Below are 24,258 nucleotides of genomic sequence, written 5' to 3'. Positions count from 1 at the left end.
CACACACACACAGGAGAAGAGACAGATAAATGAGTAGGTCTCAATCAGAGGCAATTTCCCTCCCTGAGAGAACATTTGATAATGTCTGGAAGTATCTTTGGTTGTCAGATATTGGAAGGTGTTGTTGCCAAGGATACTGATAAATATCCTACAATGCACAGGGTAGTCATTCACACCAAAGAAGTATCCATGCCAAAATGCCAGTAATGCTGAAGATGAGAAAGCCTATTTTTTATTGAGAGTATGTAGGATGAATTCATATAATATGAGTTATAGAAGGGCACTTAGGAGATGCAAACTAAAATTTAAAAGGGAATGGGTTATTTCTGTCTTCAAATTAGTGAAGGAAGAATGTTGGAGAGACTCCTAAAGAATAATATCTAACTTGTGGGAGCAAGCTAGATGCACTTGATTGTTATAATCCATTTATTTATGGCTAGTTCAGGGTTATCTTTTCTGCCAATTTAGAATATGTGTCAGATGTATTTTGTGGGTACCATATGTTGTAAACTATAGCTTTTGGAGTCAAAAGTATGTATGTAATTAATAATTCTTGCATATTGAGTACAGCATCTAGGAAAACGATCTGATGGTCAGATCATTCTTTAAAAGATGTATAGTGGTTCAACACACTCTCTTGGCATTGTCACTTGTTAATGTGAGATCCTGAACAAGTTATTTTATCATTTAGTAAAATGGGAACAATACCTATCCTAAAAATTATTTGGTTAAAAAAATCAGTAAAACAGGGATTATAAATTCTTACCTGAGTAAATGATGTTGGTAATGGTAGCGTTTGTGATGATCTTTCTTCCTTACAAATACCAGAAAATATTTCTTATTTCGATTAAATTTGTAATACCCAGAAATAAATAAGAGTGATAAGATAGTGTCACTGAGTTTTAAAAGTCTATGGTTCTGACACCTAACAATTTTTTTCTAAAATACAGAAATACAGCTAGTTGTCATGAATCCTTGAGTTTCAATTCTCTAGGCCTTGCCCATGTATAGCACAAGCCCTTATTGGGCTGAAATGTGAATAATTGATGATATTGAGTCACATATTTTATTTTGTCTTTAGAATTAGAAGAAAGAATGTGGGCAAATGTGTTTATGTGTTTATAACATTTTTTTCTAATTTTCCACTTATATCTATCTACTGCAGATATCTAGAGGGAAGAAGTGAAGTTCTTCCTTGCTGACACACAATAGATTTTTCTGAGTCCATATATGATTTCCTAAAAAGTACTCTCTAATTCGTACATATTTCTTTAAGCTACATACCATCTTTTCAAATATTCAAAGAATATTCCCCAATGATGCTTAATTATTTTATCTATTGGTTATATGGAAGAAGCTAAAAATATTTCCTATAACTCATAGTATTAAATAGTCATGCAGTTTGACCACATGTAAAAATAGTACTTTTATTTTTTGTTAATTTTTAAAATTTTCAAATGTATCTTTATTGTTGAAAGTATGACAGATATCCCCTTTCTTTCCCATTGACCCCACCCACCCTGCACCTTACCCCGCTTCTAGGCCTTCACCACACTATTGTCTTGCATATAAGTTCCCAGATTAATATCTACCCACCCACCCACCCCCGCCTTCCCTCTGAGACTCATCAGTCTGTTCCACACTCCTATGTCTCTGGTTCTATTTTGTTCATCAGGTTATTCTGTTCATTAGATTCCACATATGTGTGAGATCATGTGATATTTCTCTTTCTCTTGACTGGTTTATTTCGCTTAGCATAATACTCTCTAGGTCCCTCCATGCTGTCTCAAATGATACTTTTAGATATTTTTATTAGTGTGAATCCAATAATTTATCATGTAGCCAGTTCTCTGATTTTTCAAGTACAAAAGTAAAGAAAATAAGTTACCCACATTCATACAACAAAGCTGAAAATAGAATATGTGCTTCTTGCTTTCTTATCAACCAAAGGAGACCTGTGAATTACAGGAAAACCACATATGAATACTTCAAAAGAAGTATGCCAAATACATTGTGTGTGCTTTTAAAAGATTTAGTAGCTCCTTTCAAGCTCTAACTAAGTAAAGTTGTTAGTCTGACTAATCATGTACCCCTGAAGCCAATTAAATTTTTAGACTAGAGAAATGTTCTTCAAACACTTCTGGAAAAAAAAGAGAGTTCCCTGCTAAAGCCAACACCTATTAATTAACAAAATACTCAGTAAAGATGTGGTTTGCAAAAGTATATTACACCTAGTGTTATTCATGCTACTGTTGTGCTAAACTCAATTCATTTCAGCTATCTTGAGCTTGACTTTCTGTCTGCATAGCTATGGAAGAAAAAATACAGTTTTTAGTAAAGTTATTTTAATTTTTGAAGGAAATCATGAGAAACATTATGCTATAATCATCAGTCATGACACTATACAGGCTAGGTGGTGGGTGGGTTTACATATCTATATTTATAAAACCCTAACATGCAAAAAGACTGAATGGCGGAACCATCGAAAAACCAGTTGCTATGACATGCACTGACCATCAGGGGGCACATGCAGAACATGGAGGGCATTGGCTGCGGCAAGATGGTGGAACAGGTGAGCGGGGGTGCCAGACCACAGCGGGGTGCCAGTCGTTGTCATAAGGGCGAGCCTCTGGTGGTTACTGAAAATTCTTTGCTCCCACGTGCCACAGTCCCGCTGGGTGCATGCACCCACTGCCAGCATCTGGCACCAGCCCCGATCGCTTGGCGCCATCAGCGTGTGCGACCAGCGGCTTCCAGCCCCGATCTCCCCCGAGGGCTTCTCCACTTCCCCCTGCTCCTGAAGGAGGTTTGGGGCCAGCAGCCACCTCTCACACTCACGACCAGTGACAGCCCTGCTCACACCCGCTGCTGGCACTGGCCCTAATCACTCTGTGCTGTCAGTGTGTGGGAGCGGCAGTGGCGGGAGTGGGGCTGTGGTGGAGGGGCTGGGCGGGGGCACAGAGGATGGGTTGAGACCCGTCCCTGTGCCCACTGCAGCCTTGTGGCCCACAGTTCCATTCAAGGTGCAAGAATCCGTGCACTGGGCCCCTAGTATACACATACAAACACCTAGATATGATGTGTGTATTTATCTATCTCACTTATTTGTATATGTTGTAATACATGTGGTTCTGACATGAACAAATTAAGCAGAAAAGATGCCAGTATCCATTGCTGAAGGGACAGTTAATAGTGTGACACCATAAGTACCATTTTCCATGATGACCTTATGTAGAAAGAGATACTTCCTTCTGCAGACTTGAGCCAAATAACTTGGATCTCCATGAGCCAATTCCTTGTTACCTCAGCAGCCTGTGGCAAGTGATGGATGTTGCAGGCAAATAGAATAGACTGTGGGGACATTGAATGGGGCATGGAGAGGAGGATCCCCACCAGCTGCAGGGAAACCCATTTCCCATGCTCCCTTCAAGACTCATCCCAGAATTTCATGTCTAAGATTCTGTGTAATAATTCATATATCCTAACTCCTAACCTGATCACAATTATAGGTTGAGATAACACTCAGCAAATCCCCTTTCTATCTTTTAAATTATGGAGTTCACAGAAAACTTTCCTATAACAACTAAATATTTCTCCCTGACCATAAGAGTGAAGATCCTGTTGCTCAGTTTGGGCAAAATCTCTCTTTGTAGCCCTATTACAAATCTGAGCAGCCCACACTTTACCTAATGAGGAAGATTGCTTATGTTTCTAAGAAAATGACATAGTGGAAAAGAAACCCTACTTTTTCTTTTCACTTAAAAGTTAAGACATCTGAAAGTGCTGTATGAGTCAATATAATTTACATAATAAAATAAGATAAATGCTCTTAAGACCTCAAAATTTCTCCTTTGAAACATCTTGCTTAATAAAAATAAATACACATTCATGGATCTAGAGGCAAGTCTTTTTTGGAAAAATGACATATTTTAATAGTGTTCAAGGTAGAATTGGTCCTAATAAAATGTCTGAAAGTAGATGGAGGTTAGTCTCTTTCCATATTATGTTATAGCACTTTTTTCTACTATTGGAGACCTAAAGTTTCTGAGTTTAGAATCCAGCTCTCAGCTACCCTCTAGCCACAGACAAAAACAAACAAAAAACCAGCACAACAAAACAAAATGAATAATGGTGCAAGATTTTGTTCTCCCTAGTGATTATTAGATTTAAGTAATAAAATGTTGAAAACATCAATGTGTTTTGGGTCCAAAAGTATGGTGTAATTCTATACTTTGTGGAGACTTTTTAATTACAAACTTCTTCTGGTACTCCAAAAAACGCAGAAATCTAAAGTTGGGATTTAAAGGAGAAATGAGATTTTGTGCAAGGAAGGGTGAGAAGAGATTTCATGAAGTATATGGAGCATATGGAAGGTCATGGAATTGTGAAATGGCCCATACAAATTGAAGAATGCTGAATAGGGACTGAGGTGTAAGGGAGCCCAGAAGAATGGAAGGAAATAAGTCTGGAGTGTGAAGTCTGGCTCAAGAATCACAGAGCCCAGAATGTCATGCTAATGTAGAAAGTGGATAGCCAATAAGCATTTAGCAGCAAACAGGAAAAGAAAAGAAATATAGACACACATAACACACACACACACACACACACACACACACACACACCATACCTACAGTGCTAGGACATAACTGAATTCATAAAATAGTTAATTCCCTCAGATTAGTACTGTTTTCCCCATTAGGCAGGTGAATAGTCTGAGGCTCAAAAAAGTTCAGTTTAGCAAGCATGATATAATCCCTTAAACTCAAGATGCCTGTAATCTTGTCCAAAGTTTTATATCTAGGAAATGGTAAGGCCAACTGTCTGTGAGAGAAATCTACACTAATTAAAGAGAAACATGCAAATTGGTGTCACTCCGCTATACCTACCAGCCAATCAGGGCAAGTATGCAAATTAACCCAACAAAGATGGTGGTGGCCATGGAGATGGAGGCTTGGGTTGCCCTTTGTGATGGAGGAAGCCAAGCTTCCCACCTGCCCTGGCCACCGCTCAAGGAATGGCTGGGGGCCTGGGCTTCCAGCCCACCCTGGCCACTGCTCAAGGGAGAGAAGAACATGCAGGAGCAGCCAGGAGCCTGAGAGATCAACACAGAGGGGAGCCTGCTCCAAGCCTCTTCAGTGTGGCTGGGGGCAGGCCTCCAGTGGATAACACACACACACACACACACACACACACACACACACACACGGGGCGACTGCTCTGAGCCTCCGATGCAGCTGGGGCCAGGCCCTCAGCGGACACACACACACACACACACACACACACACACACACACACGGAGCCCCTGCTCCAAGCCTCTGCTGCCAGACTGTGGCTCCATGGGGAGAGGGCCTAAGCTGTCAGTAGAACATCCACTGAGGGCTCCTGGACTGTGAGAGGGAGCAGGCTGGGCTGAGGGACCTCCACACCCCAGTGCACGGATTTTGTGCACCAGGCCTCTAGTAGTAGTATAATTGCCAGTTTACAAGGGAGTGCTTGGAGATTCAGAGAGGTTAAGTAGCCTACCCAAGGTTATACATCCAAGAAATAGCAGAGCAACGATTTCAGTCCAACAGTCTGGCCCCAGATAGTCTATTTTACATTCTCCTTCTTGACCAGTGTTCTTTCCTGCCCCCCCCCCCCCATAGAAAAGTGGAGGGAAAAAGAATTGATTCATTCTATTTTCTCCCGTTAATATTTGACCTTCCATTGTCTTCCTCCATTACTTTTTTCCCCCAAAATAGTGATAATGATCTGAACAGCAAGAACCTAGGCATGTTCTGTGCCTAGTCTTTGAGAAACCATACTTAAAGGTTATCTTTTAGAACTCACTATGAGTAAATGGCCTCTAAATTTACTGAAAAGCTTATTGTGCATGGACTTTTTTTTCCATTTTATTCATTCAGTCAATATCAATTGAATAGGTACTGTATTCCAGTGTGAGTTGCAGGGGATAGAGTAGTGAGCAAGACGGACACATTTTCCGTTTTCAGCAGTGTAGAGATGTTTTCAGATGTTGAGTGCTGGAGAAGAGACCAAAATCAATGGCCTGACCAGTCCATAAATGAGATCATATGCCCACAACTGATGTACAAATTGCTGCATTGCTTGACCTCTCATCCCTCCTCTGAATCTGTGGTAGCTGACTTTGTACTTGGTGGTACTACTTCCTTTTTCCCCATTGGAGAATTTTGTGATATTATCATTCTGTGTCATTTGTTTGTGCTTTTTGGTCATCTTGATTCATTTCTGTTTTTCAGTCTCTGGCCCTAGCCTTCCTTTTCAATAGACTTTTTTCCTAATGTGCTTTCCAGAACACGTTGAAATCTGATAATTCTCTTCATTCTCATGCTTCACTGTACTGAAATTTGAGATGACATAATCATTTCCACTCCATTAGGCACTAGTATTTTGGTCAGAAGTAAGTCTAGAGAAAAATATCTCATTCCTGCTCTCTTTAGACCAGCGGTTCTCAACCTGTGGTTCGCGACCCCTTTGGCAGTCAAACAACCCTTTCACAGGGGTCGCCTAAGATCATCCTGCATATCAGATATTTACATTACAATTCATAACAGTAGCAACATTACAGTTATGAAGTAGCAACGAAAATAATTTTATGGTTGGGTCACAACATGAGGAACTGTATTTAAAGGGCCAGAAGGTTGAGAACTACTGCTTTAGACGGTCAAATTTTCAAAAAGTCCAGGTGTTTTTTGTTTTTAAAGAGCATTTTCCAACACTTCTCAGAACTTTGAAATCCTCTCAAATGACTGTATGTTGCCTCAATATCTATTGTGTGTCTATTTTAAAAACAATTTGGGCCTGGCTGGAATGGTTTAGTGGTTGAGCATTGATCTGTAAACCAGGTCACAGTTTGATTCCAGTCAGAGCACGTGCCTGGGTTGCAGGCTCGATCCCCAGTGTGGGGCATACAGGAGGCAGCCAATCAATGATTTTCTATCTCATCATTAATGTTTCTATCTTTCTCCCTCTCCCTTCCTCTCTGAAATCAATAAAAATATATTTATTTAAAAAATTAAAAATAAATAACAATTTGGCCATATTTTCTAGTCAGCCAGGGTTAGCTCCTACAATACTTTTTTAATTTAGCTCTCATTTCATCTTCACCCTGTGTCCTATCCAAGGATTAAGCTCCCCTCTTGGAATCCCTGTTAATATTTCTTGACCTCGTTGGCTCCCATACTCCTTCCTACTGGACTGTTGGATCACAAGATGCTATTACTGCCTCAGATTATGTTTCTTTTTTTCTAGAAAGAGCCTCAGAGTAGTGAGATAGCTTCAAGAAACAATTTCTTCTATCTTCTTTATCGCTTTGTCTTTCAGTTATTACTTCTTAGCATTAGTTATGTATTCTGACACCTCACTTTTTTTTCCTTCTGTCTTATTCAAGAACTAGAGGCCTGGTGCACAAAAATTTGTGCACTCGTGGGGAAGAGGGGGGTCCCTCAGTCCAGCCTGTGCCCTCTTGCAGTCTGGGACCCCTCAGGAGATAACAACCTACTGGCTTAGGCCTGCTCCCGGGTGGCAGAGGGCAGGCCCAATCCCTAGGTGCAGCCCCTGGTCGGGCTCAGAGAAGGGTTGATTGGGGAGTTGGGGCACCGCCCCCTGTCATGCACAGAGCAGGGCAGATCGGGAGGTTGAGATGCCACCCCTAGTCATGCTCAGGGTAGGACCGATTGGGGGGTTGGGGCACCGCCTCCTGTCACACTCAAGGCAGGGTTGATAGGGAGGTTGCGGTGCCACCCCCTGTCACGCACAGAGAAGGGCCGATCAGGGGGTTGGGGCTCCGTACCCTGTCACACACAGAGCAGGGCCATTCAGTGGGTTGAGGAGCTCCCCACTGTCACTCACAGAGCAGGGCCGATAGGGGAGTTGGGGCACCACCCCCTGTCACACATAGTGCAGGGCGGATCAGGGGGTTGGGGTGTCGCCACTGTCACACTCAGGGCAGGGCCGATGGGGGGGGTGTTGGGGCGCCCCACCCTGTCACACACAGAGCCACAGGGCGATAAGGGGGTTGGGGAGCTCCCCCCTGTCACACACAGAGCAGGGCCGATCAGGGGGTTGAGGAGCTCCTCCCTGTCACGAAAAGAGCAGGGTGGATAGGGAGGTTGTGGCCCCGCCCCCTGTCACACACAGAGCCACAGGGCGATCAGGGGTTTGGCGAGCTCCCCCCTGTCACACACACAGCAGGGCCGATCAGGGGGTTGAGGAGCTCCCACCTGTCACGAACAGAGCAGGGTGGATAGGGAGGTTGTGGCCCCGCCCCCTGTCACACACAGAGCCACAGGGCGATCAGGGGTTTGGCGAGCTCCCCCCTGTCACACACACAGCAGGGCCGATCAGGGGGTTGAGGAGCTCCCACCTGTCACGAACAGAGCATGGTGGATAGGGAGGTTGTGGCCCCGCCCCCTGTCACACACAGAGCCACAGGGTGATCAGGAGGTTGGGGAGCTCCCCCCATCACACACAGAGTAGGGCCGATCAGGGGGTTGGGGCGCCGCACCCTGTCACACACAGAGCTGCAGGGCGATCAGGGGGTTGGGGAACTCCCCCCTGTCACACACAGAGCTGCAGGGCAATCAGGGGGTTTGGGTGCTGCCCCCTGTCATGCTGATCCCGGTGCTGGGAGGCCTCTCGGCTCCGCTGATCCCAGTGCTGGGAGGCATATTACCCTTTTACTATATAGAATAGAGGCCTGGTGCATGGGTGGGGCTGGCTGGTTTGCCCTGAAGGGTGTTCTGGATCAGGGTGGGGGTCCCCACTGGGGTGCCTGGCCAGCCTGGGTGAGGGGATGATGGCTGTTTGCATCTGGTCACGCACCCTTTAGTGTGGGGGGCCCCACTGGGGTGCCTGGCCAGCCTGGGTGAGGGGCTGAGGGCCGTTTTCAGGCTGGCGGGTGACTGAAGTTCCCAACCTGTCCTTTTTTCCTTTTTTTTTTTTTTAATTCTGGGCCAGCTTTAGCTCTGAGGCTCGGCTCCAGCTATGAGACCTCTGCTGCTGAAAGAAGGTTTCTGGCCTTTGTTTACCTTCTGTATTTGAAACAATGTTGCGGTCCTGCTGGCCGAAGCCCGGGGTTTTGTTTAGCTTGTGTATTTGTTACAATGTTGCTTAGAGTGCAGCTGAGAGGCTGGCAAGGCAGGCGGGGAAGCTTGGCTCCCTCCGTCACTGAAGCAAGCAAGCCTCCCTGTTCGCGTCAGCTGCCTGTCTGCCGGCCGCCATCTTGGCTGGCAGTTAATTTGCATATCGCCCTGATTAGCCAATGGGAAGGGTAGCGGTCGTACGCTAATTACCATGTTTCTCTTTTAATACATAGGATATGTCTTTCATCTTTGGGAACTGCTTGTCCCTGAGAAAATTGAGGCACAAGAGGCATTCCTTCATTACTATCTTCATCTTCTCTAACAAAAATACGACCTTAAAAGTGCAGAAAGTAATACAACCATGAAAAGTAATTAAAGGCCACCTGAGAAAGGAATGCCAACACTGCACATTTTTCTCATGTTCCTAAGACAGTTCTCTTGTTGTCCATACCTCTCACGTCTCCCATTACGATGTTGTCTTTTGCAGCTTTCCCTCAAAGCTTCCCTTCTGAATTATATAGTCCACTGTGTCTCTGGTGATGACCTACTGGGCATATTTTGTTCCAGAGCCCATTGGGTATAAGCTAGATGAGGCATTCCCTACACCTCATCACCCACCATTGATAACCTAGCTGTTATTGGTATTTTGTATTAATTCACACCAGCAAGTTCAGCCCCCTGCAGTAAATAGAGAGACACATAGACCTTTGAGTTTTCCTTATTTCACATATTTCCAGTCCTTAACTCTAGCTGCTCACTATATTTGTTCATCACTGTATTTCTTATTTATCTGGTGTTTATAAAAATAGTCATACTTAACATTATTACCTACTAGTTCAAGAACTGTGCTAATATTAGTTATTTTTCTGGCATTGTTCTATGTACAATTCCTTTATTAGTCATTGAATCTACACAACTGCCCCGTGACTCTTACCTGATTTTTATCCCTCCTTAATTGTGAAGAAAAAAAAAAGAATGGAGCTTAGAGAAGTTAACTAACTTAACGAAGGTCACAGAGTTCCTAAGGCAGAGGGAAGGATTCTCTCCCAGGTGTTTTACTCAGGAACTTCAGATTTTAACCAATACCATGGGCTATCTTACACTACAGGGTTAAACTCTGTTAATATTAATTTAATATTTCTAAATGACCTTGAAACAGTGTTTCATATCCAAATAGAAAAACTTTACTAGCTCCAATTTTCCAAAAAATAATATAGCTGGGGTTTTACTCCCTGCTAGTTACTTTATTATCTGTCTAAATAAAGTCTAAAAAGCAAACAAAATAAATAAATAAAAAATAAAAAAGAAATACATGATAAACTGCTCCCAATATAAAACATAACAAACATTTCATTGGCTTTGATTTCCCTAGGGTTCACCTCCAAAGTAATTTACTTCCTATTCAAGGAAATCATTTACTCAGAAATAAGATCTTATCCAATCTTTCCTTTTGCTTTTCTTCCTTGAATAAAAAATAAATAAGCAAAAGTTATTCCCTTGGCAAGATCTGAATACTGTTTTTGTTCATTTGTGTGTTTTTACCAATTCCATAATCTGTGTAATTGGTTACTTAAAAAACTATCTTATTTTTTTTTAGTTTTTTTCAAGTACAGTTGACATACAATATTATATTTGTTTCAGGTATATAACCCGGTGATTAGACATTTATATAACTTATGAAGTGATCACCCTCATAAATCTAGTATGTGTCTGGCTGGCACTATGCATAGTCTTTATGAACATATAGATACAAAGAACAGACTGATGGTTGCTAGAGGGGAGGGAGTTGGGGGACTGGGTGAAAAAGCTGAATGGATTAAGAAGCACAAATTGGTAATTACAAAATAGTCACGGGGAAAAGACTATTTAAATTCATTGTCCAGCCTTGAGAATAAGTAACATCATTTTGAAAGATGGTATATTAGTGAAATATGTATTAATGTGTATTAATGAAAAGTTTGAGTCTTTGAATTTTTCTATCATGTAATAATATATAAAGTACCGACATTGTTCAGAAAAAAAAACATGTCATAAATAATACTTTGGTTCAGAGTGTTGCCCTTTAATTAAGGTTGTTTCATTATTATTGGAATTGGCTTCTTAGCTTGTGTTTCTAATTTCTCTTTCCTTTTCTTTCTTTTCTTTTCTTTTCTTTTTTTTTTTTTGTCCTTTTGAAAAAAAAAAAAATAGCTCCTAGTCAGACTGTTACTCTGGTGACACAACCTGTGGTTACCAAGGAAACTGCCATCTCCACACTGGAAATGCCATCCACCTTGCTTTTGGAAGTACCTGCTCTAGCAGATTTCAACCGGGCTTGGACAGAACTTACCAACTGGCTGTCTCTGCTTGATCGAGTTATAAAGTCGCAGAGGGTGATGGTGGGTGATCTTGAAGACATCAATGAGATGATCATGAAGCAGAAGGTATGGGCATAACAGATAAAAGCTGACAGGGGGTTTTCTTTGAAGTGAAGATGTTCCACAAATCAATGTACTCTCCTCAAACATTTCCCACCAGTTTTTAGGCAGCTTTTCTCTGTCAGCAAACACACTACTGTGCTCTGTTCAGGCCAAGTATGAGCAAGGAAACACATTAATTCAATTATCCAAAACAGCCACAAATTGAAGAGGAATAACACAAGGAAAAAAGCATAAACCTTACAAGAAAAGTTGGCTTAATTAAATTCACTAAACAACTGGTATTTTAAAAATCTATTTAATAACAAAGAAGTGGCTCAATTGAGCTGTTTACATTTAAACTGCTTGTTTTGGCACCCTGCAGCCATAGTGTATTACAGAATAAAATATAATCTGGGAATTGGTTATTCACTTCCGAGTTGTCCATGCCAATTTTCCTACTCCAATGATAAGGATAATTGAAAGTTAGCTATAAACAAATGAAAAAAAGAAAGTAACAAAACATATATTTTAAAGTAACTTAGATCTTAATATTGGTATTTATGCAATGCCATACTCCAGTAAACATGTTTTTAATACAAAGATTGCACTTCTAAGCCTCATTGAAATTTATTCTGTAAAATTATGACATCAACTAGAAACATAAGACTTCATTGATATAAATGTGGTTTACTTAGCTAGAACAAATATACCGTATGTCTTCTATATATCTGAATGAATAAAAAAGGTAGTTTTTGAAAGGTTTTATACACTATAGTTATTTCACTTGTAATGATTTTTAAATATTTTCTAAAGGCGTAATTATACTGAAGCTATTTAGTCATTACAGAACAACTTTTTAAAGAAAAATAAAAACAAGGAGTAAGGCACACAAATTCCTTTTTAAAATAAATGTTAGTGATTCCACAGGAAAAAAAAAATAACCTGCATATAAAGTACCTAGAGCTTAGACCCAGAAGACTCAAATTAGTGGGCTTTCTTTGACATTTGCAAATGACATTATTGTGCTCAAATCATCCTTTGGATCTTGGTTTCCTCTTCTGGGTACAGGGCACACAGAATTCACATTCACCCTGTAGGATATATATATATATATATATATATATATATATATATATATATATATATATATATATATATATAGTTTTCTGCTGCTTTATAACAGGTATTAGTAACCATAATTTTCAGAAAAAGCTACTGAGGCTCATAGTCACACTCCTAGTAAATAATAGAGCAAAGATTCAAATCCAAGTTGGTTTGGTTCCAAGCCTGGGTTCTTACTCCATATAGGAGCATTAAATATAAATATGGTTACCATTTGGTGATGTATAATACATATACTAGTACATATGTATATTGTATATCTAGGCTACATCAGGCACTATGCAAAACATTTTACATTTGCAGTGTGCTGATACATACAGAAACAAAAAGGTACATTATTGTACAATATTATGCTGAGTTATAGCAGTTCTTTCAAGACTATTACTAACCAGAGGAGATAGTAGGTTATAATGTTTAAAGCAAGGGCTTTGGAGTTAAATTATCTGGGTTCAAAGCTTGGCTCCACTACTAAAGCTGTATGATCTTACCTGTGCACAGGTTAAGTTACTTACCCTCCCTGAACCTGAGTTTATCTATCTGTACAATGTGTATAATAATAATACTATATGCTTTAAGTTGTTGTGAGGATTAAATTAGGTAGTATATGAAAGATCTTTCCACCTTGCCTTTCTTACTTCAAGTATTCAACTAATGTTAGTAATTAATACTAGGTTCTACAACAAACTCTATATAAATCTGCCTACTCATGCCATTTGAATCGTGCAAAGTCTATCTCATATAATAATGTTATATGTAAATAAGAGTGTGTTTCCACGTCTGCACCCCATGCTGTCATTGACACTATGGCCTCCTGTGAAAGCCACTAGATATTAGAATGGGAGAGAAAATCCACATTTCCTTGTGAAGGGTTTGTGAGCCTGCCTTTAAGGAAGGTATTGAGCTGCTCCATATTCTTCAGAGTTCTCCAAATAAATTTTTCTTTTGTAGAAAGGATGACTAATTTGATGCCTCTTCATAGTGGTATTAAATACAGGTCAGAAATTAATTTGGAGGAGAAGTTCAAGTTCCATGTCTTTGATCACAGAAAGCTAGCATTTATAAATGTCATATATATTTCTTTCTCCCCTCTCTTGTTTAATAGTGGGAATGCTTTTCCTGTTTATTTCCCTCGCATTAAAAAAATAATTATAAAGACACTATCAGCCCTAGCCGGTTTGGCTCAGTGAATAGAGCATCCTCTGGCAGACTGAAGGGTCCCAGGTTCAATTCCAGCCAAGGGCACATGCCCTGGTTGCGGGCTCAATTCCCCAATAAGGGGCATGCAGGAAGCTGTCAATCAATGGTTCTCTCTCATCATTGATGTTTCTATCTCTCTATTCCTCTTCGTTCCTCTATGAAATTAATAAAAACTAAATATTTTTAAAGGCACTGTCAATTACTAAATGGTCAGTAAAATGACCCTAAAGAAACATTAAAGAGATGTGTGTGTAGAGGGGAAGAAGAAAGAAAGGTAAGTTTGAGGAAGTATTTATTGTAACATCAGGAAACAAATATTTCCTCTATGTAAAGTTTTAAATGAAAGGATACTAACTTTAATGTTTATGATGTAAGAAATGAGACAATATTCCAAAAGAGATAAACTGTAAAACACTCTCAATGCCTATTTATTTATATACTTTTAACAAATTTTTATTGACCTACTAGTAAGTACCTGGGAAATACAGAGTTGGACAAGAAATAAATGAACAGATTAAAGAAGGCGAAGGGCAAAAAGCAGTATAGCACTAGGATAGAAGTAAATTTCAGGATAATACCTAGCACATATTTAGCACTAATGATAAGGCAGTCACTGATCTAAGTACATCATGTGTATGACAGTGCACACAAAACTGTGAGATTGATACTAAAGCACAGTGAGGTTAAATGACCTCCCCAAGGTCAAGTAGTGAAAAGACCACAATGGGATTTGAACCCAAGCAGTCTGATTCCAGAGTCCCAACTCTTAAACACCATGGTTTTTTACTTCCCTGGGTACATTATGGGTTATGTCTAAGGACTTAGTTCAGGGAAAGGGAATAAAGGCATGACATTTGAATAGCTAGCTTTTCATAATTCTAGACCTTGTATTTGAAATCACATACTTGATATTTAGCTTCCATTCTCCTTTAGTTAAATTGTTTAATTAAATTCTTATTTTGGAAAATAGGAGGCTGCTACCATTTTGAAATGAAAATAATTTTTACTAAATGAATTATATCAGGCAAGAAAAGGGAATTAAATTACAACTTTCATTTTTTAAAAAGATTGTAAAATACAGCCATTTAAAATATTAAGCAACTTGACTGCTTAATTTTAGAGAGTAAAAAATACACCATTATATTGTAGAGGAATGGAGATGTAAAATATGCAAATGAAGTCTTTAAAAGTAAAACACAAAAAGCTCCAAGTTTATTTTCTAGAATTGTAAATTAATAGCAGAAGATAATTTGTAACTTAATAGTTGCGTGTCAGAGATATCTGATAATGGAATGCTTTTCATATTTCTTCACATGTTTAAGTAAAATTGCTCCAAAACAAATGTGTTTTGACAGTTATTCACAGTTTTCTTTTACTGCCATAATCTATCAAATAAAGGGGGAAAATGTGTCTAGAGTTTTTCTCTGAAAATAATGATTAAATATGACCCTTAAGGAAGGAAGAAGGGAAAGAAAGACAGGAAGGAAAAGGAAGAGAAGAGAAGGGAAGGGAAAGAAATTAGAGAGGAAAAAAGAGAAAGAGGGAGGGAGAAATAGAAGAAGAGATGGTGGTGAGAGGGAGAGACAGAAGTTGAGGAGATAGAGTGGTGGCTGGCTAATATGGATGATGGTTATAGCAGTAGAAACTGTGTTGCTATCAACAGATAGGATTTAGGTGACTATATGATATCATTTTTTTTTTATACTGCTGGTATCTGATTGCTTGCACTAAATAAATTACAGTCTTTTTTCAAGTCATTTTGGCCAGGTGTTCAGGGTAATTCACCACTAAATCTGAACCACAGGCACTTGTATTGAATAAAGAATTGAATTGGCAAAAAAGCCCTCTCCAGGTTGGGTTTCAGACAAATTGGCCAATCTGGACAAGATGATAATAGCATTGTTCAAGATTCATTTTTAACTACACATTATGCTCCTATGTGGGGAATTTCATTATCCAAAGATTGAATAAGCAGTTGTAGTGGGTACAGTGTATATTTAAATGGAAAATAATTATTTGGATGCATTTAACATTTTTATTGTTAAGGTAGAAATCTTTAATAAAAATTATGTGATAATTTTTTAAACTGGCTATATCTACACAAAGAACAGTTGAATGGCTGGCTACAATATCATTCTGATTATAACATTTGCTGAATAACTTCAAGCACCATCTGATGACAAGAGAATTTGTCTAACATGGACCTGGAAGGATTGGTGGAATGATGTGTGAAAAAAAAATGGCATTGATTGTTTAAACTAAAAACAAATGAAAAATAATGTTTATTGGCATTCCTTTATTACCATGAGCATAGCATAAAAGTAGGTATTACAAATAGTTTATCTCCAATAAATTCAATTAAAAATAATCAAAAATAGCTCCCTTATTCGAGAAATGAGAAAAGTTACAGAAAATAGTTAATTGGTCTAATGTCACTTAGTAAATGTAATTGTCCTAACATAAATTCAGACTTCTTGGGAATAGTTTCTCCTTTTTGTTCCTATGACTCCTCACACCCCCCTTCTTAAACATCTCCTCACTTCTCCACCAAAATTATAACATAACCAACTGAACCATTTATTTCCATAGGTATCCAAAGGATTTTACAAGTTGGATGACAGTCATTTTATAGCGAAAAGATTGTTTTATTTTTTCTTTTATTAAACAACCATCCAGACCTCATCATCTCATCTGTTCATTCTGCACAACCTTGTTTAAGAAAAAACACCTTCCAGAGTGTGCAGCTTTCCATATATACAAGTAGGTGTTTGCTGCACTCTACAAAGAATAATGTTGCAGTCTGTTTGGCTGAAGATATTTGCAAATTTTCTACTGCAGTTTTCTTGTGACAAATGTACATGTCTCCTGTGGAAAGCTCATAACTCTGTGGATCATTGCTCCACATGCATACAATTTTCTTTCCTTATCTAATGAGAGTCAAATGTACTATTATCTTCACTGAAGGAGGTACAGATACACCAGTGTCAGTAATATGACATATTTTACTCTCTGGCCATGATGAAATAAACTCTCTTTAAATACAAAGGTCATAGTTGCAAACACAAGAAAATTCATTTTCTACGTCTCATAATATTATTATTATTATTATGGAAAATGATACCATACACTTTTTTGCTTAAAGATAAACATAGGCTTTACCAGACCACATATTTCAAAGTCTATGAATAGAAATGCATGTCTTACTACATTTCAATTCAATTCACTGGAAATTTTTCTCCCAAAATCTTATCAAATAAAACTGAATCATGGTATTTACATGAATTCTGATAAAAGCCACTATACTGTGTTTTCAATGAAATACCAATGGGATCCTGATAAGGAAGTTTATGTTTGTCATTTTTTTTAATAGTGAGTTCTATTTACAAATTCCCTTGCCTGAGCCTACATAGGTGTTCCTTTATATGAAATGACTTTTATTTTCGTAAAAATATTTATAATATGGAATCTTCTCTAGATCTTTTATAAGAAAGCAATGTAAGTAGTTCAGCTTATTTTAATCTTTTTGAAAGCTATATAATTTTATTATACCTGCCATATTATTACCTGCTTTGGAGGCTTTATATTTTGCTGTAATTTGATGTCCTTGAAGTCTATAATTGAAATTACAGTGAGTAATAATGTAAGTTATTATCATTACCCTAGAGTTAATGTAATGTTAATGTTAGGTGCATGGCTTTTTTATTCATTCCCTAGGTTAACAAATTTTCTTTGAAAACTCAGTTACAAAGCATGCTAAAGGCAAATAGGAATTATTAGGAAATGACACTGAAAAAAAATAGTGGAGTAAAAGTTTGGTTTTAATTTTATTTCCTGTATACATTAGCAAATTATTAAGAATGTGCTAATGTAACAATCACACATCACTATTAGTAGTTTTGTACATTTACCCACACTTTTCAGTATATGATTACTTACATTAAAGTGATAAATATATATGTATGCATATTATTTATATAAATATAAAGTAGATATTTTTAATAGCTTGAGTGAAAATCAATACTACTAATATTTTCTTTGCTTCCTTAAATGCCTACTTTGGAGACTCCAGAGTAGAGTGTCTTGCAGATAATTAACAATACATATAATGACTACCTTTTTAGTAGTGCACTCAATTTATTATTTATTTATTTTAATCTTTATTGTTGAGATTATTACAGATGTCCCTATTTTAGCCACCCATTGCCCCCATCCACCCAGTTCCCACCCCACCTCAAGCCTTTGCCACCCTATTGTCTGTGTCCATAGGTAATGCATATAAGATCTTTGTTTAATCTCTTCCCACACCCCCACACCCCTTCCCTTTGAGTATCATCAGTCTGTTCCATTTCCATGCCTTTGATTCTATTTTATTCACCAGTTTGTTCTGTTCATTAGATTTCGTATTTGATTATTTTTATTTTTGGATTCAATTGTTGATGGGTATGTATTTGTTGCCATTTTGTTGTTCATATTTTTTATCTTTTTCTTCTTCTTGCTCTTCTTAAAGAATACCCTTCAGCATTTCATATACTACTGGTTTGGGGGTGATGAACTCCTTTACATTTTTCTTATCTTTGAAGCTCTTTATCTGACCTTCAATTCTAAATGAGAGCTTTGCTGGGTAAAGCAATCTTAGTTGTAGGTCCTTGTCATCATCGCTTTGAATATTTCTTGCCACTCCTTTATGGTCTGCAAAGTTTCAGTTGAGAAATCAGCTGACAGTAGTATGGGCATTCCCTTGTAGGTAACTACTGCTTTTCTCTTGCTGCTTTTAAGATTCTCTCTTTGTCTTTACACCTTGGCATTTTAATTATGATGTATCTTGGTGTGGTCCTCTTTGGGTTCCTCTTGTTTGGGACTCTCTGTGCTTCCAGGATTTGTAAGTCTATTTCTTTCACCAGGTAGGGGAAGTTTTCTGTCGTTATTTCTTCAAATAGGTTTTCAATATGTTGGTCTCTCTCTCCTTCTGGCACCCCTATAATGTGAATGTTGGTATGTTTGAAGTTGTCCCAGAGGCTCCTTATATTATCTTCATGATTTTGGATTCTTATTTCTTTTTGCTCTTCTGGTTCAGTGTTTTTTGCTTCCTCATATTTCAAATTGTGATTTGATTCTCAGAATCCTCTACTCTACTGTTGAATTCCTGTATATTGTTCTTTATTTCAGTCAGTGTATGCTTAATTTCTGACTGGTCCTTTTATTTATTTATTTATTTATTTATTTATTTATTTATTTATTTAGGCATTCTCACTAAAATCCTTAAAAGTCTCACTAAGTCCCTTGGAGGTTTCTAGAAGATTCTTGAGTAATCTTATAACCATGGTTTTGAACTCTATATCCAGTAGTTTGCTTTCTTCCATTTCTTTCATTTGTGACATGATTCTTTGTCTCCACATTTTGGCTGCTTCCCTGTGTTTGTTTTTATGTATTGAGTAGAGCTGTTATGTCTCCTTGAGTTGGTAGAGTGGCCTGGTATAGTAGGTGTCTTATAGGGCCCAGTGGCTCAGCCTCCCCAGTCACCTGAGCTGGGAACTCTAGGTGCACCACTTTGTGGAACTTGAGCAAAGTCTTGTAGTTGAGACTTGATTGCTGTTGGTGTCACTGGGAGGAATTGACCTCCAGGCCAATTGGCTGTGAGAACCAGCTATGACTACAGTGGGAGAGCTGCTATACAGAAGATACCCCTATGGAGCAGGACTTGCTTCAGTGGGGCTTTGGTGCTCACTGAGTCTGCCCCTTGAGTGTGTCTCTTATGGATGTGTAAAGTTGCAATCTGGTATGGTTTGACACTGACCACTGGTTACACTGGCTCTTGAGTTTCCAGGGAGGTGCAAAGTCAGCCACTGCCTTGGGCCACCCAGAAGGAGCTACTGAGAGATATGTAGATTCCTCCTCTTTGTATGGAGTTTGAAAGTTCCCAGACGAGGTCCAGCTATGAAGCAAAGCATGCTGGTGCTAGTGCCAGGTCTTGGGCCTTTTATTGATAGGTTTGGGGCTCCCTAACCCAGCTACAGTTTGTTTGAGTGATTTTAGCCTGACCAAGGACAGGCCATTACTATGAAAAAGCTGCTACACACAGCTTGGTTGGGATGAGGCGGGTTCTTAGGGAATCACCAGGGCAGAGCAAACAGAACTGGCTGCTAGTCAGCCCTGGGACTGGGGAGGTTCCAGCACAGAAACAATGATTCCTGTGAGCACCTCTGTCTGGGAGAAAGCTTCCCCCAAGTTCCTGTTCTGGTGTCAGACAATCCAGGTCCTCCTTGTATGTGTCTGTGTCCCCCAAAGCCTCACCCTGGTGCTAGAGCTCAGAGGAATCAGGACCTTGTAAGTTCAGTTTGTGCCCCGGCCTTTTAAGAAGAACAGTTGTGTCTCTAGCAACCTCTGTGTCACTGAGCCCCAATCCGCACTGGTTTTTACAGCCTGTAGTTACGGCGACTTCTCTTCCCAGCTCTGGGACCCTGGGCTGGATTTCTGGTATAGGGCTGGGACCCCTTGTTCCTCATGGGTGGCCTTCAAAGAGACAATCTCCCTCCTGATTAAAAAAGTGGCACACATGGGTACCGGATCATCCCGTTCCACAACTCTGCATCTCCTACCAGTCTCAGTGTGCTTTCTTCTTTACTTCTCTAGTTGTAGGACTTCCATTCAGCCAGCTTTCCCATGATTCTGGATAATGGTTGATCTTTATTTTAGTTGTAATTTTGATTTGGTGATGGGAGATAGTGAGTACAGGTGTTTACCTACACTGCCATCTTGATTCTTCCTCCATGACTACCTTTTTAAGGGCTTTCAGTATGAGACTAAGTTTTGATTTATCGGTTACTTACTGAACACTTGCTGGTTAAAAACATCAGGATTATCTACTGTTGGGAATTAAAAATAGGGAGAATATAGGCTCTAATTTTAGAGTGTATCTTCAGTTGGTGAAAGCATAAAAAGCAGAAAGTAGTGATTGACACAAGAGAAAATAATGCTATGTTGCTTTCAAGCATATGCACATTAGAATGAGTTAATCAATCAATTATTTATTTTTTCCTCTTAATATATGCCTGCCTCTCTCATATAGAAGAAAATTAACCAGACTTCCCTTTCCAAATGTCTTGCTAATTTTTATTCAATAATCTAATGGTGAAATTTTTTAACATGATATGGTCTAATATTTTTAAGTTTTATAAACTATGCTAATTCATCAGTAAATTTCTAAGGTGATCATAGTTGCATTGTTTTTAAGAGAGAGGCAGTGAGATTGGACCATGTTCTTGTCATCTTTTATGAATTCACTAAAAATAATACAAGGGTTTCTAGAATGGTTTGGTTACTTTCTTATTTGATTTATAAAAATAACTTTGAATATAATTTTAATAATTCATAAATACTTCCAGATTCCCTTATCTTTATATATAACATTCTGTGTAAACAAGTAGCATCATATTTAAGAATCATGTATTTCCTATAGTTTACTCAAGGAAATAATATCTTCTGTATTATTTACCTCAAAAATAGAAATGCTTTGATTTGTCTTCCTTTAATTATAGAAACAGAATAAATTTTGTAAGGATACATGTTAACCTCCCCAGAAACTGATTTACTATGTTCAACTCTAGGATTATTTTTTAAAATATATTTTTATTGATTTCAGAGTGGAAGGGAAAGGTAGAGAGAGATAGGAACATCAATGATAAGAGAGAATTATTGACCAGCTGCCTCCTGCACGCCCCACACCAGGGATTGAGCCTGCAACCCAGGCATGTGCCCCAACAAGGAATCATGACCTCCCGGTTCATAGGTCGACACTCAATCACTGAGCCATACCAGCTCGGCTCTAGGGTTATTTTTAAACCTTCCAAGTAGAAATGAGTGAAAGAAAAGCCATAGAAAAGTTTTGGGGCAAAAGTATATAAATAAATCTCTACTTAAGAGGTGGAAAGAAGATAATAATTTATGCTTAACTCCTCCATGCTTTTTCCCCCTAAACTGAAAGAACTAAATAGTGGTGAGAGGGAAAATAATCTGTAGCAACTCCATTAAGGCTAAGCTTTTCTGTCCTGACATATATGAAAATCACTAAAAGCTGCCACAGATAGGACCATAAATGTCCTTTGAGAAATTTGAAATGAAAATCAAAGTGTCACTTTACCACAGTTACCCAGTTCAATTTGATTTTTTTAAGTTTTCTAATAGGTGTTAGGCACTGAAAGAAGACAATTATTGGGGGGAAGATAGTAGCAAGTGGAAAAAATACAAACCGGCAAGGAGCTATATACTATTATAATGAGATTTTACAGTGAAATTGTTCTCTAAATCAAAATGAGAATGTATTTCACTTTTAGAATTAGGAAAATTTTTAGATTAGAACCATGCAACCATTTCAAGGTGTGAATTCTAACCAAATCCAATTATGAAGTACCCACTGTCTTAGGGTTCCTTCACACTCCTTAAAATAATTGTTAGAAATATAGAGTCAACTGGATTATAAGAGCACCATCTATCCCTGCCTTTTCTGTGAAATTTGTTTTGATAACTCCAGTCTGTATTGGTCTTTTTAATCAGTAATTCACTGAAAAATTACTTTGTTCATTAACTAGATTTTTGCTTGTGAAGCTGCTTCTATTTTCTTGATCTTCTCTTTTTAAAATATTTGTTTTTATTTGATTGGTTGTATTTTAGCTTTTGAAATGAATTTAAATTTCCTTAAAAGCAGGCATAGTATTCTTCTTGCTATGACAGCTAAGGGACATACTAGGTGTTTTATAAATGTTATGGATTTACTTTATCTTCATAGATGACTATTTTTACTTAGCATATGGAATTTAACAATCTGTTATAGAGCCATATGCATATTTACATTTATTTTAATGTTTAAATGTCATATGATTTATGTCTGTTTTTTCTCAGTGATGAATGAAAGCCTCCTGGGAATTAAATTTTCTACATCAAGCAAAAGAAATTATAATTTTAGACTCTAAGAATTTTAGAAATTAAAGGATCTTTTTTTACAATTAATACTGTTAAGATTGTGTTTGGCTGCATGTGAAAAAAATCCTCACTACAAGAGTTTCTCCAAATAAAAGTTTATTTTTCTCACATAGCCAGACTTCCAGAATTGTGTGTTCTAGGGTAAAGCCAGCAGCCACAAAATCATGAATCCTAACGCCTTCATTAGCCATCCCTACCCTTCCTCAGTACATTGTTTCCTGTGGTCTCCATGACTCTCAGCACCATGTCTGTCTTTTTAAATGGAAAATAGGGGAAATGGAAAGAGTAAATGCATGTGCCAGGTGTATCAGCTCCTATTTATATGGAAAACAAAAGCTTTTTGGCAGCCCCACATAGAAGAGGTCTGCTTACACCACGTTGACCAGAAATGTTTCACTTGACCATGCCTAGCCTCAAGGGATCCTAGGATGATAGAGTATTTTAAATGACTAGGTGGTTTCTTTATTTATAATTAACAATCAAATTGGTGTCCTAATCCTAAAACCTTGATGTTTTGAACAAAATTTGGAATCTTAGTTAAGAAGGAAAGAATGGATATTGAGTAAGCAACTGGCTTTGCCTCATAAGATATCCTTAACTAATGTATATTTTCTCCTCTAGATTTAAGTAGCCTTTAATTGGCTAAAAATGTGTGTGACTGGTTTCCTGTCTTCATAGTTCTCTCATCACAGAAATGGTATGGAGGTGTGAATGTGAAAGAATAGCCCTGGTACTAATGTATAGTAGTAAGCATCAATTGTTTTTGCTTTATAATCATACCGTATAAAGATCACTGAAAGCATTGTAAATATAGTGGGAAATTGAAAAACATTGTGTTTATATCTCACCTTACATTCTCAAGGAATAACTTCCTAATTAACCACACATGTTGACTATGATTCTTGAAATCTGCACTGTTCAATACAGTATCCCCTGGCCACATCAGTTCTTTGGTCTCTCTAGCCACATTCAAATGCCCAATAGCCACATGTGACTAGTGACTACCTATTGCACAACACAGAAATACAACATTTCCATCACAGCAGAAAGTACTATTTGGCAGTGCTACTCAAAACAGCCATAACACACATGTCCTCTGTTTACATTTATTTCTGATATTGATGAAATAGAATTTAAAAAATTCTATTGTTCATTTCTGTATTTTTGCTTCTGAATCTTTTTAAATTGGAGAAAGAGAAAGCAGTCACTTTTATAATAACTAAATAGCCTGACAAATTCTGAAGAGGTCCATTAGCATCAACAGCATTAGGTCATCGGTTTTCATACTCTGAATTAAGACCCAAACACACTTGTGTAGTACAAGGAAAGGGAAAAATAGAAGCAATTAAAAGACTACCAATTCTAGCATGATGATCAATCAAGAAAATAAGTAATATAGCCCATTTCATATAAAACTTTTTAAAAGATCAAGTTTTTCTTTCTGGTCTGTGTTGCCCTTTTCA

At 38.2% G+C, this 24,258-nt stretch overlaps 1 protein-coding gene across 2 annotated transcripts in view; it reads left to right on the top strand.

Annotated features, from left to right (window-relative positions):
• Positions 1–24,258, top strand: part of DMD (dystrophin) — a 2,781,977-nt gene that overhangs the window by 2,007,003 nt on the left and 750,716 nt on the right. For both annotated transcript variants that reach the window (XM_081115404.1, XM_081115406.1), the window contains one exon: positions 11,292–11,524. In XM_081115404.1, the coding sequence (XP_080971530.1) occupies positions 11,292–11,524 (233 nt within the window). The remainder of the gene's footprint in view (positions 1–11,291; positions 11,525–24,258) is intronic.

This window comes from Myotis nattereri (assembly GCF_964212035.1).
Source record: "Myotis nattereri genome assembly, chromosome: X".
Classification (NCBI taxonomy): Eukaryota; Metazoa; Chordata; class Mammalia; order Chiroptera; family Vespertilionidae; genus Myotis; species Myotis nattereri.
This window is presented reverse-complemented; position numbering and strand designations above follow the sequence as displayed.